Raw genomic sequence first — 18943 nt, forward strand, 5'->3', positions numbered from 1 at the left:
GACACGGACACACAGACACACACACAGACACACACACAGACACACACACAGACACACACACACACATACACATACACAGACAAACTCACACACACACACACACACACATACACACACACACACACACACACACACACACACACACACACACACACACACACACACACACACACACACACACACACACACACACTCCCAGACAGTCACACAGACAGGCCGAAAACAATAAATTTTCATGTAGGTAACAACTGTTACAATAGACAAACTCACCAGGTCTAAGGAAAAGACGATGCCATAACTGCAAGAACTCTTTTGCAATTAGCTGGCTTCATCACTGCACCTGTATCTTAAGCTTTCCAAAAAGCATTGTTCTCGCTTCATTAATGGTATAAGACATAATGACGAGCTCATTGCATTAGCTGTTTAAATGTTACAGAAGAACAGTGCCAGAGTGGGTGGGTGGGATACAACGTCCACTGCTACAAGTTTAAGAGACAGGAACTCACTTGGAACGACGCGCTCACAGAGTGTGGAAAGGAAGGTGCAAACGTGGCCTCCATCGCAAACCGTGGGGAAAACTATTTCATTGCAGGTCTCAGCTTGAATGGTGGGTAATAAGCAGCTTGTCATCAATTATGTCATTCTATTCTAGATTCTAGAGATTAAGATTTAACCTACATTTTATCTGAGATTAGGAAACTGAAGTAAATTCTCATATAGCATACTTTATTGCTTTTTTCATATACTTGTAAGATTCAGCAACCCTATCGACAAGGCCAGACATTATTGTAGACAAATTTCCCAGAATTGTTGTTCATGTTGCCTGCCTGTAGCCCCACGTGCTGTGTGGATTGGACTTCGTAGACGTGGAGACTCTTGGATATGGACGGATGGGTCACCACGCAGATATGCCAACTGGAGACCTGGTGAGCCTAACAACTTCAAGACTATCTTCAGTGGTGGAGAACACTGCGTTTCCATGTACTCTAAGGTGGGTGGTTCCTTCTATTACATACCAGTAGTGAGACCTCTGAAGGGCAGGTAATAAAAATACATCTGCTTATCTTCAGAGAATGGAAAATGCTGTTTTAGGTAGGTTCCGTCTTATTCCATTGAAAACAAATAAACTCTCCCCTGTCTTCTGTCCTGTGCTGTCCTTCGGGCTCCTTCCCAAGTGATGCCCATCCCTTGTAAGTCTCTCATGACAGTTTTTCCCAGGTCAATGGCCAGAAGAGATACCTACTGTTAGTCACCATGGCTACTGTTGTTTGATTTTCAGCAGTGCGTTTGAGTGAGAATGAACAGAAATGCATCATTTTGTTGACATTTTCATTTGCAATTAACACGTTTAATACATTTCTTTTATTATTTCTTGCAATAGATATTATTTGATATATTTAAGTTTCGCGTCTACCAATAATATATATCCCAATGCAATATAAATATTTTATCACTTTCTTTGGATATCTTCGGTTTACGTTTTTATCAGTTTTCTTATTACATATTATTTATGTGACATTTCCTACAGGATGGCAGGTATTTGGTAGGTACATGGAAAACAGGAGAGTGGAATGACGTACGATGCCGCAACAAATATCCTTTCATTTGCAAGAAGCTAAAATCATGGTACTAGTAGTCTTGTGGATGTAAAAGAATACTATTCTGCTACAGGTTTCTGGGACTGCAGTAGCAATAATTAAGGTCTTCATTCCTTATTGTGATTCTTTTGTTATGTATTTGAGAAATATTCCAATTTACCTTACAGAAATATAACTTTTTGCCAGTGATGTTTTGCTTTTTCCTATCATAGCACAGACTTAATTTGAATGGTAGGGTTACTGTAACACGTAGCTTGTACGAACTAAATCATGCTGCACTGGAGCACACAGAGAATTAAGAAAGTAATGAAAATGTCAATTCTATATTGAACTTATGAGTTGACATGCTTTTACCCTTGAAAACATTTTCGGGGTATACTTGTTGCAGGTTGCTGATCATTCAAAATGTTAGTAAACACGTTAGCGAAGAGTTACTATGACAACCTACATTTAGAAAACTGTAAACAGTTTTGCATGATATCCTTTAACTGCTCAGTTTACACGTCCTCTAGGGGAGAAGGGTCTGATGCTATACACGTACATGTAAATAAAAGAGGGTATATAAGAATTGCTCTTTAACTTCACAATCAAAAGTTCAAATTGCAAATTAATAATTTATCTGATGATTCATCATCTTGCCTTGAAAGAAGCATTCGCATCGAACACCTCATGTAAATTGTACTTTTTTTCACAATTGTACGTTGCAGGCAATTATGTAAGGTAGTTCCTTTGATGTTAGGACACAAAGCGCCTGTCATGTTACTGTTCCGATGTTCCTCCAACAGAGGTTGTGAGACACTCGCCTTGCATTGTGGTGTTAGTTTTAGTGAATAAAGAAAGGGAGTGCCTGGCTGCTGAGAGGGGGACGACACTGGACAGAGAACAGTCACAGGTTGAATCCTCCAAAGCGAGCCTCCCGTGTGTGTGTACCAGCCATGCCTGTGTCCTGTGTCTGTTCTTCATATAGCCATGTAGACAGTCTCTCTAGCAGCATCCCTAAGAACCCGGCTAGGGTTGCACAACAACAACTGGCCCCGCAATACAAATCTAGCTGCACATAAATGCCGTTTTAACAGCAAAACAAAACAAGGACGTTCTACCTAAACAAACATTTGCTTTTGATATTCATAATTGTAGGGTCAGAAAGGACGCTGTAGAGTCTCCCTCGTGATTATTTTATCAATTGTTGGCTGATACTATATGCTCTGATGAGCAACGCAAATGATATCATCTTCAAGAAGACCTGGATATCTCTGATCTCCACTAGGGCTGGGGTATATGCTTTGAATATTTTCTCTATTGTCTATGGGGTTCCCACATATACATACTAGTATTAAGATGGCCCTGACGTACAAGACCTGAAAGATTATGCTATAAAAGATGAAATCAGTCCAATCAACGAATACATGGAAAAAAGTATCTCTTTATTCTGCCTTTTTGACAGCCAAGCCTCTGTGATAATAACAGTTCTGTACAAGATTGTTCCTACGGTAGAATAAATAAAATAGATGTAAGCACTGACTTGGTCTAAAATACACTGATTCCTATACATGTGGAATAGATACACATTCTCTTGTACAAGTCCGGTGCTTGTGCAAATGTTCGGAAAGGTCTCTGCATCGGGCATACTTCCCGATGCCACCCTAGTCTTACATTCTATTGCAGCTTGACTTTTTCTTGTCAAACATTTGCACACTTCCATTGCTCCTCTCTTAAAGCGAAGACCAGATTCTTCCGGTTTTCGTGGAGATTTTTTCGAGTTTGGTGAAGATATTCTTATGCTAGATAGCACCGACAATTATACAACAGCCCACCGATTTGGTAATAATACAAAATTTCTCCCAAGGGGCATAACATAAGTTCTTCACCCATTTAACATACAAAGAGCTGTGGGTGACCTAGATGTTGTTTTATTTCTCGAAGAAAGACCCTCAGAAACTTGATACATAAAACACAACTGCTTCCTTTAAAGTCTTCAAAGCTGTCTCGGACACAAAGATATTTTGCACAACCAAGCTTCTGCTATTGCAAGGTGGTCAATATATTTGCAATGAATCTATCTCTTCTTCATCTAAGCTACTTGTCCAAAAGTAGGCATGTTCAATGACCTGGCAGCTATGAAAAAAATTTACTACATTGCAGTTCAAGCTGACCTAGTCCATTTGCTATGAAAAATGTAAAAAAAAAATCACCACTCAATGTGAATGATTAAAAAGGACAGTTGCTATTGCATGAACAGTACAAAAAGCAGTATTGTGCAATTGTATAGAACACAAATAACAACATGAGAATGACCTAAAAGTGCTAGATTTGGCTTTTTGATTCTACAATTTAATGATTTCTTTTATTACCAAAATTCAATAATAATTTCATTATTCCCATTAATTTCGTCATCTACTCTTCTCATTTGCCACATCTGTATTCATTAAATACCTCCAGTTTAAAAAAAGGACAAACTGCAGAATTGCATTTTAGACATTAGCAGGTCATTAAGCTTACAACAACAATTTTCTATCAATTTTGGGCTGACGCCTCTTGTAACGATAGTTGAACCAAATACGGTTTGAAGGAAATGCAGTTGATTCCCAACGCTTCAGCTATTCCACAACAGTTCCTGTGGGATCTGTGACCGATACTAAAAGACTCTTTTGAAGAATAACTTGAGGTTGTCTATTGCACCCTGGATGTGTTCCCTCTCTTCGTCCAGTTGTTGTTTGGTTCGGATTAGATCCTAAGGGGGAGGGAGAAAAAAATCTTTCAGCTAATTGTCAACTAATTGCACACATATTTTGAAGTAGGTTAGTTAGCCGAAGTAATTTAGAGATTATCTTGGTGCAAAAATCTCACATAATGCCCCCTTAGGCCACACCAATTTAATTAATTGGTTCTTGGATTTCCCACTTCATTGCTGATTTAAAAAAAAAATCAGATTCTGAATCAACTCCAAAATGCTTACATTTTGGCCCCTACGGTTGTCTTCCTAGTTGTTACCTTTACCATTGATCAATGCATTGCTTTGACAAAAAGTTAAAAATTTATTGCTTGAAACATAAACCAGCCTGGTATGTTGACTTTATAGCTCCTATCATAGCTTTTGGGGCTATCATAAGAAGCCTAGACCTGTTTTTATTTTTGCTGAAAAATCCAAGAACCAACAAGTAAACTAGTTTGGCGTTAACATGACAGATGAGTATTGGTTGATGTTTACTGACCGACATCCTGAGGCTGAGAGTCTCGGCTGTTCTGTTCAGACTGCTGTGAGTCGTCTGCAGGTGGCTGAACTGGCCCTGCAGGACCTCTCTCTCCAACTCTTGTTCTGGAAAAAAAAGGACAATGAAGTTTATGGCATACTCAAATTAGTAAGTTACTACTCAGCAAGTAAGCAAGTTAGACTAGGCAGATAAAGGTTGCGTTCTCAGGCCAATGAAAAATTTTCACTGTTTACAAAATCTCCATCGAGCAAATGCTAATCAATTTGCTGATTCGATTGCTGTTGTGCATGGCAATAAAAAAAATAGAAATCTGTTTAAGGCAATGAAGGGTCTTGACAAACAAACAGCCCAATCCGTTAAATCATTTCCCCAGTTAGAGAAATTCTGCACAATTTAATTGATTTCTAACCTTGTGAATAACGTTGATAGGCTTCCATGATGACGGCGACACCTGGCCAGTTCATGCGTCCCTGCCCCTCCCCGTTCCCATCGTCCCTGTCCGTGGCTTGCTGTAAGAGCGGCAATGGAGCGTGTGTAGGAGTGGCGCGGGCATGTCGTGGCCAGCTCTCCTGGGGAGCACTGACGGGTTTCTCCGGTTGCTGACCGACGGGCATGCTGTGGACTGAGAAAGAAAAAGAAAATCATGACCTGACCTTCCATGGGTTGGATACCAGACAAATAGTTCTTTTTCATGTTTTTATATTTCTGGTAAAATTGTTGGATTCAAAAACATTTATGAGAGTTATCACAAGTATTTAGCAGTGTACTATAAATTAATTGACTTCTATTTTCTGGTAGTAAGGAAAAGGAGGTTTTTGTAGTGTTTTGAATTTGCAAATTTGTAAATTTCAGACTGACAGACTGACTGAGAAATTTGCAGTTGGACAGTAGTTTAGTAGTAATACACAGGAAGCACATACATACATGTAGTTTTAAGCTGTAGCACCATGTTGAATTTTATTTACTCAATGATTTCTTTCCATAATATGCTACATGTTCCTTGTTGATTTAAACATGTGTTAAACTGTGAAAACCATAAAAAAACAAACCAACAAAAAAGTTCTAAGATTTTCCCTACCTTGTTTTTGGGCTAGGGCCTCCTGGGTAGATTGCAGCACCGACTCATGAAACCGTTGAGCGAAGGACTGGTGGTTTTCGTGCTTTTGTGTACTCGATGCTTCCTGGCTCCTCTTCTTGACGTTGTTGTGTACATCTTGAGGCCGATACGCCAGCGGTTGTCTGTCGTGTGCAGGGGGAGGGGCCTGTTGTGGGGTGGGGGGTACCGGGGAGGTCGACGCCTTAGCTTGAGGATGGATTGGTTGGAGGGGTTGCCTTTGGTTCGGGAAGGGCGGCTGGGAATGGTTGTGAGTAGGAGGTTGCTGTACAGGGCTGGGAGGAAGTCTCTGTGTGCTGGGAGTCTCAGGTTCTGTCGGTTTTCCCTTTGTGCTGTCTTTACTAGTCGCACCTGGACGAAGAAAAGGAACATACAAGAAATCTGATGAGTGGGTGATGTCACAGAATGTATACAAGTTGGAAACAGCTGTCAGCCATGTTTGTTTACATTCTGGTAGTTTGTGGTGGTGCCAAAAACTGAGTGTGCCTCGTGTGGGCTGTTTTATTAACCCCAACCATAAATGTCAGAAATGTGAGATACTTGCACTAATATGTTGAAAAGTGGAAGTAAACTACAATCATGCAGAGAGTTTTTAAATTAATCCATACAATATTTCAATTTTTGGTGCACAGATGTTACACAATTATTGAAAACTTACTAGTTGAAAGTAGTTTGATGTTTACTAACATTACCAGTAAGTCCTGAAGTATGACTTTTGTCAATTAAAATTTTTGGTGCGAAAATGTTTAGAGACAAGTTTACCTGTGTTGCTAATAGGCCTCTTAGACTCTACAGAAGGGACCTTGTGATTGTTGGTGCTGGGTGCAGCGAGAAGACTCCTCAGTTTCCCTGACTTAAAGGCATCCACTATCTGCTGATCACGTTGCTTTTCTGCAAACATAACAGTCCAGCATATGAGGTGAGGGAAAAGTTTTTATTCTATTCCAAAAGCAACCAGGGTTGAATAATGTTGGTATACTGGTGAAGAGAGCCACCTATCATCTATAATCAGAAGTGCACACATGTGAGCTACACAATGTTTAGTGCACATTAGAACAAAACCAAGACCCTAGGCAAGCGACCTGCCTTGAAAACAATTTCACTAAGCATTTTAACATATTGTTTAATACAAAATTCTGTGTCATTCATTCTTATTTTGACTTATTCTGTGAATATACGTGTGCTGGATATGAAGTTTTTGAACATATTTATGTAGCTCATGCACAGACATGGAAGCCAAGAATGCAATACATGTAGTGCCCTCTGTCAGTTTTTTTGTGAAGTGCATGCAACAATGACATCCACTTTGGTGCTAAGTACTGAATTGTGGTAAGAAGATGATTGTGGTGATGATGACAAAGCAAAAAATTCCAGAAAGAAGTGTTAAAATTAAGAGTCTTGAACACACACCATGTCTGAAACTCTGGACCATCTCTCAAATATTTTAAACATTTTAAAACATTTTATATCATTTAAATTGGTGCGGCCTAGCATACGAAAGTGTTAAAATAAACACACACCATGTTTCTCCTCACCTTTCCTATGTTCCGTGTGCATGAAGCCCAGCCCCATCTCAGCCAGGAACGACTTCTTATCCTCCAGGTTCCCTTCCTGCACCATGTCCTCGGGCGTGTAGGACGTGGTCAGCGGGCTGCACGGCTGGTTCTCGTCCTCGTGGTCAGACTTGGACGGAGACGGGCTGCGCTCCATCAACATCCGCCTCCTCTTCCTCCTCTTCTCCTCGTGGACAGCTGGGATTGGGGAATGATGATATACCGTCAATCTTTTCCTAGACAAATGGTATTCTTAGACCAATCAATCAATCAATGATGCACTCGTCATAGACAGAGATTGGACCATGTGCAGTCCCAAATCGGTCACATTGGACAAGTGGTCGGCTTAGGCAAACCCCTTAATGCATATGTCTATTGGGAAATTTGGGACAGAGAAAAAGAGGCCGTTATGGCCACATGGCCGGCTTAAAGAGGTGGTTGCTTGGGCAAGTTTGACTGTATCATCAATCAATCAATTCATTTCATCATGTCACAACTTCATTGCCCCTTCAGCTTGTTGCATTCAGTGGTGGTGGAGACAAAGAAGGATGACATTCAGTAATACATTCTGTTGCATACATGAATAGTTTCATCAGGTTAGCAAGCCACTGAAGAAAGAAGATGATAAACAGATAATGTATTTCTTATAAAGAAGAATGCTCTTGATGCAATAGTTTCCATGTACTAGTAACGTTACTAGTACTCACCACATTTCCTCTTTTGAGTGGTCAGCCCAAACTTCTCCAGAAAATAAAGTTTCTGAAGAAACAACAAATTTCATGTCAGTGATTTTTGTAAGGAAAATTGGCACAGAAAAGGAAATAAGCATTCAGAAAAAATTTAAACAGTGATTAACATTTTTCACAAGGAGTTCGTGTTCCTGTTTGGTACCTTTGGTGACTCGTCTAGTTGCAACGGTGGACCTGACGCAATTTTCTGCAGTTTAGCTCGCTGGACTTCAATGTCACTGTCACTGTCTGAATCACAGTCACTTCTGTACGTGCCCCTCATCCGGGCCTCCCGGATTTTGCTCTCCTCCATGTCCAGTTTGCTCACCACGTGTCTGTCCTCGTCAGAATCTGCCCTGTTAGTCCTCTGAATTCCCAGGAAGTATTCCGTGAAGGGCACAGAGAGGGCCTTGCTGACGTTGATGTTGTAAGCGAGCTCCGACAGCCTGCGGTGGTCGTACGCGTACTGGTTCGACTGGTCCAGAAACGTCTCCGCCACCCGGTCAAGGTGCCCGTTGATCAGCAGCGACTGCTCGTGGTTGAAGCGCTCGAAGTGATTGCGGAAAGTTCTCTCCCCGCGCGGCGGGCGCGGAGACTTGTCCGTCCTGACCGCCGCCTGATGAGGTCCGGCGGAATGTGGTTTGTCATGATTCGCCGGGGACGTCCGTGCGGGAGGGTGCCTGTCGTAGTCGTACTGATTGGAATGGGCGGCGACTGAGGATGGTGGGGTGGTCGGTATTCTAACCTCGCTGACTGCACGGAGATTATCCAGTGGGTGCTTCGCGTGAGCAAGGTGGAACTTCCAGGGTTCCTCCCTAGTAAAGGAGTGGACGTTCTGAGGGGGTACCAACGGAGGGGGGTGACTGTTGGGGGGTAGGTGGATGGCCTCTTTGCTGTCCACCCTCTCGGAATGGTTCCTCTCTTCGGAGTGATTGTTTGGAGTCATTTCTCTATTTACATGCGAGGGGCCGTGCTTGAGATTAGGTGAAGCTCGCAATGTTCCCTGTGTGAGAATAGAAAAGCAAGGGTAAGTATTATCATTGGTAAAACTCACTTCCCCTCTCCATGTATTTCAAAAGCAGATAACAAAAACAGTCACATCCAAAAATGGATGAAATGGTAGGGAAAACCTTTCTTTACAGTAGTATGATAATCACAATATTTTTACTTGTTTTACAAAAAAGTGATACAGAAAGGAACTTTCTTAGTTTGTCCACTTATTCAGTTATCAGACTTTCAGAACATTTGGTCATCCCTTCACCTTTAAAAAAAAAGCTGGTTCAAGTTTTTTTTTTGCCTCAGGCCTTCCACAAAAAACAGCTGGCAGTTTCTCCCCAGAGATACTGCTACAGCCTTAAACCTGATGTGGGATATTATTCAGTGTCAGTCTGTGTTAACGTTTCCTCTTCTGCATACTTCACAACAGCTGGAATTAATATGTCCATTAATCACCAAACCCAGGAGAGTTTATAGACAGTCTAATATTTGCCAAATCACCCAAAAATTCATAGAACGATTTGTCAATTTTTCTTTGAATTCTCAAGATGTATCTGTATAGCCAGTGAAAAAAAGTATTACAGCCCATCAGCTTAACCAACTTTGCAGGCATGCAACGTGGCGGCAGCTGGCTATATCATGCCGAATGACTTGTTACACCTAATCCTTGCTTTACACACCTAGCTGTAAGGCTTTAGCATAGTTTAAAGCCCACCATGTTGACCCTACTACATGAAGGCAGTGAATTCCACTCTGCGATAGTTCTAGGAAAAAAGTTTTTGAAGACCTCAATCCTCGGTACTCAACTGATGCTTGAAGGCATGACTAGATTTTAGGTCGTTTTTGAGCTGGTTTTAGGTACTTGTAGTTGGTACATTTACAGTTTATTGGTCATTTTGTTTAAAGGGAAATCTTTTGTTCCAACACTAACCAAGAAGGATGAACTTTCATAACAGTACTAGTCATTTTGTACATCATGCAAAGTCTGGACTTTTTTGGACAGCACTGACCTGTTGCTGTTGTAACAGCTGCTGTCTGTAGCTGGACACCTCCTGCTGTCTCTCAGCCTTCTCCTCGCGCATCTGGCGCTGTCTGCTCTGCCAGCGCTCCTCCTGGTTCAGCCGCTTCATGTACTGCTGGTGCTGGAACTCCATCTGCACCAGCGCCCGCGAGCGGTCCCCGTTACTCAGCTGCGACGGCGTCGGCGACGAGATGTCGTGCCGTCTGGACGCTGAGGTAGTCGGGGGAGAAAAAAAAGAGATTTTAAACTTTTTGTCATGACAAATGATACCAGGAGTACCGGTAATTGGTTTCAAAATATTTCTTGCTGAGACCCTGATCTAGACACCAAACCAGCATAGTTGAAGGTGCCTGCCAGGTTGCAAGCTATCTAAAAAACTTTTTGATCATGTCATAGTGTTGCTCAATGCAAAGCCAAATGAACACTTCTAGGCACTGAGCTAGATGGCATGATAGACATGACTATGACAAAAGTACCAGTTTATCAATGTACTGCATATTTCATGTAACGTATTGTGACACGCCAGTCAATATCAATAAAGCTGGAGTTTTCTACAAAGTGCAGTTTGCATGTGAATGTTACGTGTCCTGAAAAATCAGTAAAGATCAGTCACAGTCTCGAACATCTACCTTACAGCTTATCCCTCAACCTATTCAATCAAATTTTCTGTGTATTATCATGCTTTTCTTATATATTTCTCTTCAAAACTATATTAGAAACATAAAAAAAACAAAACAGTAATTGCTGTTATCAAATGGGAGAAGCCGTTTCACCCTAACTTCTTCTGACAGTCAACAAGTTTCTCACAGCTACTAAGCACTGACTTTGAAAGGTAAGGGACCGAGCGCGACCTTCCCGTTCCACAACCTTTGATTTCAGAAATGTTATTCAGTACGACACTGTGTTGAAAGCTGCTCTAATTTGCCTGCCTCCTGCCACCTCTGATGACCAAACCTGTTTGTCTTCTGATAGGAACTTTGGCTTTGGGTCGTCGAGGCATTCCCAGAACATGAGTCAGCATTTGAGGGGACATATTTCTTTGAAACCTGGTGACTGGCCGGTGGCCAAAGCACTGGAAGGCAGTCAATAATACCGGGAACTACTGACAGGTGTTGAGGGCTTCATCCCCCGGTAGGGCATACTACGCAGCTGGGAAAATACGTTTCAGTAGCATGGGAAGAAACAGTTGAAAGATGCAGATATGACTTGCTGATTTTGCATCGTATGTTTTAATGGTATATCGAAGCCGAAGTAAGGAAAGCCATTGCATACTCTGACAATACAGACATGTCCAGTACATGAACAGCAATAGGTGGATGCCCCCCCCCCCAACCCCATTCTAATAATATGCTGCCTGCATATAATTAAATTGGATGCTTTTAACAAATGAAGAGTCTAGTCAATTTCTATGCCTAAGTCCAACCAACTCTTTAAAATGTAAAATCTGGTTCTTCATTAACAAATGAGTTTAAAAAAACTCTTACAGCTTATGTCTCCATTTTGCACAGAGTGGAGTCCTGGAAAATGTGACATCCTGGGAGACTGCTTGTCCCTGGCTTCTGTCCGCGGCCGCTCTCGCTCCTTCACCAGTATCACGTCTTTCGTATCCTTCTCCGCCGTGCCGTTGGCGGCAACTGACAAGTTCTTTGGTTCCTCCTGAGGCCTATCCTTGTCTCTGTTCCTGTCCTGTCGTTCTCTGTCTTTGTCCTGGTGGTCCTGGTCGTGATTGTTTTGGCTCCGTTCCCTGGACTCCTGTTCAGCAGCAGACCTGGAGAATGTAACACAACAGTTCATAAACAAAAACAGTGCTACATGAACAATGCCATCTCAAAGTTTGTTGTTCTTCCACAAGCCTCACAATTACTGGCTTTCTGATACAAAAATTTTCCCAATGCATACAATTACAAAGACAAATTGAATAGAAAACTGTAGTGCACGTTTGATATACATTTCATTTTCTGTAAGTAAAGATTTCATTTATTTGGTGGTTCATTTTCTTGTGGTGATTCATTTTTGTTTTATTTCATCCAAAACAAAAACATAATTTTGGCAACAATCCACCTCCCACCTTTTGAGCTTAGAGGTCAAAGTTTACCATGTGAGTCAAAGCTTAGAGGTCAAAGTTTATCCTTTCAGTCAAAGGTTAGAAGTTACAGGTTTACCTGTCACTCCCCACAGCAGGGTGCCTGGGCGAGCCGTGCAGGTAAGGGGTGATCATCTCGTGGGGCGGGTACCGAATGCCGTGCATGGAGATGGGGAGGCCGGGGGGAGGGTGTCCGGGTAAGAAGGCACTGTGGGGAGGGGGCACGGGCATGAAGGGGGCCCGCAGGCCGGCCAGACGGTACTGCTCGTAATGGTCCTCAAGTCTGGAAACACAAAAAGGTGACAGTCAGTTTTTCACTAACTTAAAAAAAAGGGATTTGGATGAAAGAAACTGAAGTAGCTGATAGACAGAAAACTCTGGAGGGGCACTGTTATATTGACCAATACAATCTGTTACCTTTCAACAGTTATCATTCTCAGTCGTATTCTCTTCACAGAACTTTATTGATTTTGGAGTTTGTGATAAAAATGGTCATTTACTCACTTAACACATATTTCCCCATCTCAGGTAGAGGGATCCTGGGCCCTACTAGGGTCTGGGTTGGCGTTAGGAAGGGCGTCCAGCCATAACAAATATTGCTTCAAAGAAGACTTAACTTGATGCAAGCACCCCCAGTTTTGGGGAAAAAAGATGTTAAACTGGATAGAGAGAGAGATAGAGAGACTCTCTTACCTGAATGCTGGGTGGGGGAATGGCGTCCCAGCGAACAGTGCGGGGTGATATGGCGTGGAATGGTAGGTCGGCGCCGACGCCATGTCGAAGCCGAAGGGAATGGGCAGGGCGTGCCTGATGTCCTCGGGACGGTAAGGCTGGAAGCCGCGTGGGCTGGACGACGTGTGGTTGGACATCTCCTCAAGTCCGATGTGGTGGGGGATCGGCCTGCTTGTGGAGAAACAGGAGTCCAACAGAAACAATTGAGAAACAAAGCTTTCAGAGGCCAGTAGAAAAACTGCTACAGACTAAAAAAAAGGTAAGTTTATGTAGTGAAAAAATCAAACTGGACTCCAACTCAAAGAAATTTAGACTCACCGGAACTTTCCATCAAATCCCTCAGTCTTCATCAGCTATCTGACCCAAGAACTTAATACACATTATTTTTCCCACGTGTGACATCAGCCTGTATACAGTGCTTGGGCCAGGTAACTAACGAAGACTGAGATTTGGTAGAAAATACAGGTGAGTCTAATTTCTTTGAGTTGGAGAACAGTTAACATTTTTTCACTATGTCAACTCAGATGAACTATGGGGTATAATGGTAGGACTTAGATGTAGGTTTTTTTTAGGGTCATTGGAGTGGAAAGCCTGGTCACTCTAGAACCAACGACTCTGAAACTGTGACAAACTATAGAGATGTACTGAAATAGAGAAAATTAACAATGTAAAAGTTTTAGGTAGACATTTCCCCTGACCTGTGTGGTACCCCGAGGTCTGAAGACTGGCTAGCCGGTGTGGTTCTCTGTTGTCCAGTTGATGGCCCGGGGGTCACTTTTTCTGTCTTGACCGCGGGCAGGTGGTTGGAGTCTGAAGACTTGCTCGAATGGCTACTACGTTCCCCGGACGGTGGCCTTTCAGAACTCTGCAAGAACAAAACCATTTTTGTATCCATGAGACTTTGTGAACAAGAACACTGCAACATCTTAGTATTCAAAGGACATCATATTCTGCACAGAAAACACTTTCTTCATCAGTTCATAACAAACTACATGAAGCATCTCTTACTTTTTGGTACCCATAAGTAGTCTACAATACAATACAGGCAACCGTTTTAATTTCTGTCAGCAGCATCCCATCTTTGCCTCAAAGATATCAGTATGTTATGGGATAGGATTGATGCACCAATGTATTTAATTTCAACTTACTACATTACAAGAATGACCGGAAATTTGACTTTGAAAATCCAGTTTTACTGCCCTGAAATCGTCTTGCATGCCTTTAAGTCTTAGCCTGGGTACCATCCCCAGTAGTATATTCGCAAACTCTATAACTGGGTCTGGACTTGCACACATATGTAGCGTCTGGAGTCTAAATATTCGTTCAGATTTTGAACGAGCGCGCTGATTGGTCCTACTCGTCTAAGCCCTTTTTTGGGTGTGTACATATTAGGTAAGGGCTGTTCGGATGTCCGAACGGCGACGTTAGCGTCCGTTCGAACGTCCGAACGCCTTATCATCAACATGTCCGACGGGGAACCGAATGCTAAAGCGCACATGATATAGCCGTAGTCAGTCTTTCCGTGATAAATCATCAACATGGCTAACGCACAAGCCGTTCAGCTCACGGAGGTTGATGTTGACCTTGCAATCACGTCCGTTTTGGACGATTTAGACGGAATATCGTCGCTCAAAAATGAGCAAAAAGATGCATTGAATAATTTTGTTCGTGATGTTTTGGGCGTCCTACCGGTAAAAAAAGAACGCACCGAGAAAAGGAATACTCGCGCGAAGATCTGTGTTTACAAAACAACAAACATCACTTGAATAATGCAGGTGCGCCATTGGCCGTCGCCTCTGAGGCTCAGCCAATCAAATGAAGCCCCGCTGCTCGGGCTAGCTCATTACGTGACGTCATGACCAATCGTTTTATATGTGTGCAAGTCCAGACCCAGTTATAGAGTTTGCGAATATACTACTGGGGATGGTACCCAGGCTATTTAAGTCTTGGTATGGCTTGTCATATTTTTTACTGAGGCAGCCTTTTATACATATTTCACCACCGTTCAGCCAAGGGCAATTTGCTAGCATTCCACATTCCTAATATTTCATGGAACTTTGCTGCTCAAAAATGCTGGTCATTCCGACATGCATGACAAGCCTTCAGCAATTTTTGGTATGGAGAAGATTTTTTTGGACAAACAACACCAGAGTTTTAGGATGGGTTTACACACCTCTGACTTTATGTTTGTCAAATGCCTCCTTCTTTTCTCCCTACAAGTTAATTTGTTGGTTTTCAGATTTTATAAAAATATGATTAACTGGAAGAACATAATGAAAAACAAAGCCTGAAAACCAGGTCTATGCCTTGGTGCACTTACTTTTAGGTAGTGAATACAGTCATATTGAAACTTTCTCCCTGCAAATTTTCCTTCGCTTTTATGATGTCTGTTTGCTATACACGTACTAGTATTTTCACCTTAAAAAATGACTATGAACCAAGGAAATAAATTGGTGTGGCCTAAAGCCTTACCTTTCTTCTCTCTCCCGCGTTGCTATAGGACAGGGCTGCTCCGATTCTGGGAGACGAAGACTGGTGTCCGGTCAGTGAGGATGACCCCTGACGACTGGGTGGTTTCGCTGCGGCCGGACTGTGACTTCCCACTCGCGGAGGAGAGGGAACGTGCTCGGGTACCGACCCTGGAGCTGGCGTGGTACAGAGGATACTCATCTTAGTAACGACGACACGAACGTTAAAGTGGCATTATGTAACATTTTTATACCAGAAATTGAAATATTTCTGTATCATTACATTTGACATATTTGTACAATTTCTGACATCATGGTTGGTGGTTAAAAACAGTCCACATGAGGGTACAGTTTGAGGTGACAAAAAACATTTGGCAGAAAAGACATACGCGCTCAGGTGTCATCCATATTATGAAATTGACATGGCCTAATGATTGTTGTACTAAAATAAATACCTGGTGGATCAGTAGCTTGTTTGGCGAGCTTCCTTAGTGCAGCAGCGAAGCTGGAAGCACCACCATTGTGAGAAGAGCTGCTGGCTGTAACAGAAGGGGCGCCACCTAGTGTACGCTGGTGAAGTGGAGAAACACTCGACGTTGGATGTGTAGGCGTTGCTACCATGGTCAGTGGGGGCGGCTTTAGGCCTGCGTGTCAACACAAAACGTACAAGGTAAACAAACGAACAGTCACGGATCCCCCTTTCATCTATTGCCCAATATTTGTTGTGCTTTGTACGACTGTTTATTGTGCTCGACACGTTCTACTTTTATACGCTTTCACTCTCCATTACAGGAGTCCCGCTTGTCGTAGCTGTGACTTTTACGCATCATTGGACGTGTAGTAATAGATATCCTTTCCAATAACCAGCGGAAATGCCTGCTTCTACTCCACTGCACAAACGTATATATTCATCATATGTGACTGCTGTGGCATCAATAATCCTTTTCATCCACAACGTTTGGTAAGACTAGTGGCTTCCCAACTCATTTCTGACACATTTTAATTCCGGCTTTTTTGGAGCGACAACAAGAATCCTGTCTTGTCTGCACTTTTCTTTGAGCGCAGTTACATCGCAACCTTGAATTTGTGAACCTTGAAGGTGAACAAATGGGTGACTTTTGTAATCCACCAAAGCAAGCTACTAGGTGCCGGGACTTTCATTCTGTACACACTCCCCTGCTTCATGCTTACACAGTTCAGAGAGAGTGTGTTTGCGATTGTCGCACAAAGCTAACAGTCCGTGCCAGGTTATTTGAACAACAAGTCCGCCAATAAACCTGCTGGCTGGGTCTATATCCTTATTTATAACAAACACGGCGGACAAGGCATGGCCTGAGCAGACTAAACAATCGCACCCCACACTCCATTCCCTCACGACACAAAGGGACATAAGGGCCGCCCCAATGTTATCTTTTAACGGCGTTGTTTTGCTGTCGTTAGCTTTGTGCGGTAACACTAAACATACACAAAAGGTGTGGATGAAAGGGCAGGTCGACGTGCTTGCCGTGTAGATTAAACATGAGAACGCAGGTGAACAGCCAGCAGCTGGGTAAGCAAGATAAAGGTGCCAGATGGCTCGGGTGTTGTGCTAAAAACGACATTATTTACAACTTTGTAGCCCCGTGCTAACCCTGTATGATCGCATTAGTATGCCTCCGACAGCAACTTACAAATCCTCGGATTGATTCTAATTCCATTATGATCAATTTTACAGTTATTTTCATGCCTTTATTAAAGCCATATCTGACAAAGGATGTTTTAAAAAAATGACATATCGTAGTCTTACTCCTGTTATTGGTATGGTTTATCAAGATTATAACATTTTGGATCGCCTGACATGGCTTGGTCTGGGAATTGGTCACGGACAAATACTTTATCATTTTGGTTTAGCAACTGCATACATCAATTTCAATCTCCCATTAAGCATAATTTCTTCCTGAAAGTGTCTGACACCGGGAATGTTCTAAGGGATTGGGAAGCGACGCCGTCGTGAAATAACAAGGTCTCCTGGGAGGAGGATTCTCCGGTGATAAGACGCTTTATCTGCGGGACTCCATGCAAAAGTCAAGGGCACCCCATATCTCTCACCGCCCACACGCACCGTAAGTGAAGACTACAAATCACCAAGGCTTGCATCAGTAATCATTATGAAAACAGCATCTCAAGTACTCAAGATGCCTTCCTGGTACTAGATTATTACAAAATCGGGGGATTAAATTGACTAATGGCCTCAGCTGCGAAGAGATGACTCAGGAAAGCATCGTGACTGAGCATGAAAAATGCCACATTTATCAAATTATACAGCCGACTATTGAATCATCCACCATCAGAATTAGAAGCAGTGGAATATACGCCCGGCGTAAAAGGCATTGATTACGCAGCCATTACCTCGAAGGAGCCATTTCGGAGTCCGCTGCACTAAAAATGTCAGGAGGGAACAACATCAAACCATCGCGCCGCTGGTTATACATCGTGCACAGGGGGTCTCTGATATATCAATTACATCCTTACATTTACAACACAACACAGGGACTAAGTATTGGTCTTCAGCCAAGGGTAAAGCAATGCCTCCCTTAGTTCAAGTACAGGTTCGCTCCCTGATACAGATTACATGCGAAACCGGTGCCCGTTTTCTGTATCGATCGCGGTGTGGAGTAACAACATACATCATACCTTCTGCTGGGAAGAGATCCAGTTTACGGTAGCACCTTGCTCGTCAATGGAATATCAATGCTGTGGGAACCGACCATGATACAAGCAGCTGTACAGCTACAAATCAATGGAGATTGCACAGTCTGATAAAGTGGGGGGGAATTTACAGGGGAACCCATTAGGATAGTGGCAGATTCACACTCAAACAGGGGCCTGACAAAGAGATAACAATCAAGGATGTGCTAAGATAAGGGCTAACAATCTGAGAAAGGTCACCCTCCAAGGCTCCTCCCACTTGGGGATGGATTCGACTGACAGTTACAGATTGCTCTGTCACTTTCAACAGACATTTCCAACCCAGTCTAGGTGGAAATTGAAACAAGATGTTTTTTTTTTGACAGCTTCCTGCCAGGCTCACAAGGGGAAGGTGATGATAAGATGGAATGCTGCCAGGCAAATATTTTACCCCACTGTTTATTCACCCAAATCACATAAGAGCACCCTGCTGTACAAAGCCAATTTGTCTTGTTTATGTGGCGCCAGACGAACCACCTGTTTCCTAACTATTAGTTGCCAGGAGCAGGGGGTGATGTTTGCCTAGCACTATCGCACCAAGAAAACCTCTTCAACGGGGCCTCTCGGCAAGCAGCGAACACCACCGGAGCACTACTGTACCGTACTTTATCGCTTTCAGACCTTGGCTTGTCTAAGCTTGGCTTAACTGGAACACAACCCTACGACGTGCCCTTGTGTAAGTGCAATTGCAGGGCACACATCCGCTCGGGG

The 18943-nt window shown here is 42.8% G+C and overlaps 2 protein-coding genes across 9 annotated transcripts in view; one reads left to right on the forward strand and one right to left on the reverse strand.

The window, feature by feature from the left end:
- LOC109481980 (collectin-12-like) overlaps positions 1-1710 on the forward strand; it is a 4931-nt gene extending 3221 nt beyond the window's left edge. Inside the window, exons 4-6 of the mRNA XM_019784592.1 lie at positions 437-607; positions 834-991; positions 1529-1710. Coding sequence (XP_019640151.1) covers positions 437-607; positions 834-991; positions 1529-1633 — 434 coding nt within the window. The 3' untranslated portion in view covers positions 1634-1710. The remainder of the gene's footprint in view (positions 1-436; positions 608-833; positions 992-1528) is intronic.
- Positions 1711-3001: 1291 nt separating this feature from the next.
- Positions 3002-18943, reverse strand: part of LOC109482097 (genetic suppressor element 1-like) — a 30350-nt gene continuing 14408 nt past the window's right edge. For 7 of the 8 annotated variants that reach the window (XM_019784761.1, XM_019784762.1, XM_019784765.1 and 4 more), the window contains 15 exons: positions 15961-16149; positions 15510-15682; positions 13736-13902; positions 12999-13208; positions 12385-12588; positions 11707-11990; positions 10212-10432; positions 8369-9208; positions 8185-8236; positions 7445-7675; positions 6687-6815; positions 5889-6275; positions 5220-5432; positions 4811-4914; positions 3002-4329 (listed from right to left, as the gene is read on the reverse strand). In XM_019784761.1, coding sequence (XP_019640320.1) covers positions 4234-4329; positions 4811-4914; positions 5220-5432; positions 5889-6275; positions 6687-6815; positions 7445-7675; positions 8185-8236; positions 8369-9208; positions 10212-10432; positions 11707-11990; positions 12385-12588; positions 12999-13208; positions 13736-13902; positions 15510-15682; positions 15961-16149 — 3500 coding nt within the window. In that variant the 3' untranslated portion in view covers positions 3002-4233. The remainder of the gene's footprint in view (positions 4330-4810; positions 4915-5219; positions 5433-5888; positions 6276-6686; positions 6816-7444; positions 7676-8184; positions 8237-8368; positions 9209-10211; positions 10433-11706; positions 11991-12384; positions 12589-12998; positions 13209-13735; positions 13903-15509; positions 15683-15960; positions 16150-18943) is intronic. The other variant, XM_019784764.1, reaches the window with a different exon arrangement.

Source organism: Branchiostoma belcheri, unplaced genomic scaffold, assembly GCF_001625305.1.
Source record: "Branchiostoma belcheri isolate BF01 breed outbred unplaced genomic scaffold, Haploidv18h27 scaffold59, whole genome shotgun sequence".
Lineage (NCBI taxonomy): Eukaryota > Metazoa > Chordata > Leptocardii > Amphioxiformes > Branchiostomatidae > Branchiostoma > Branchiostoma belcheri.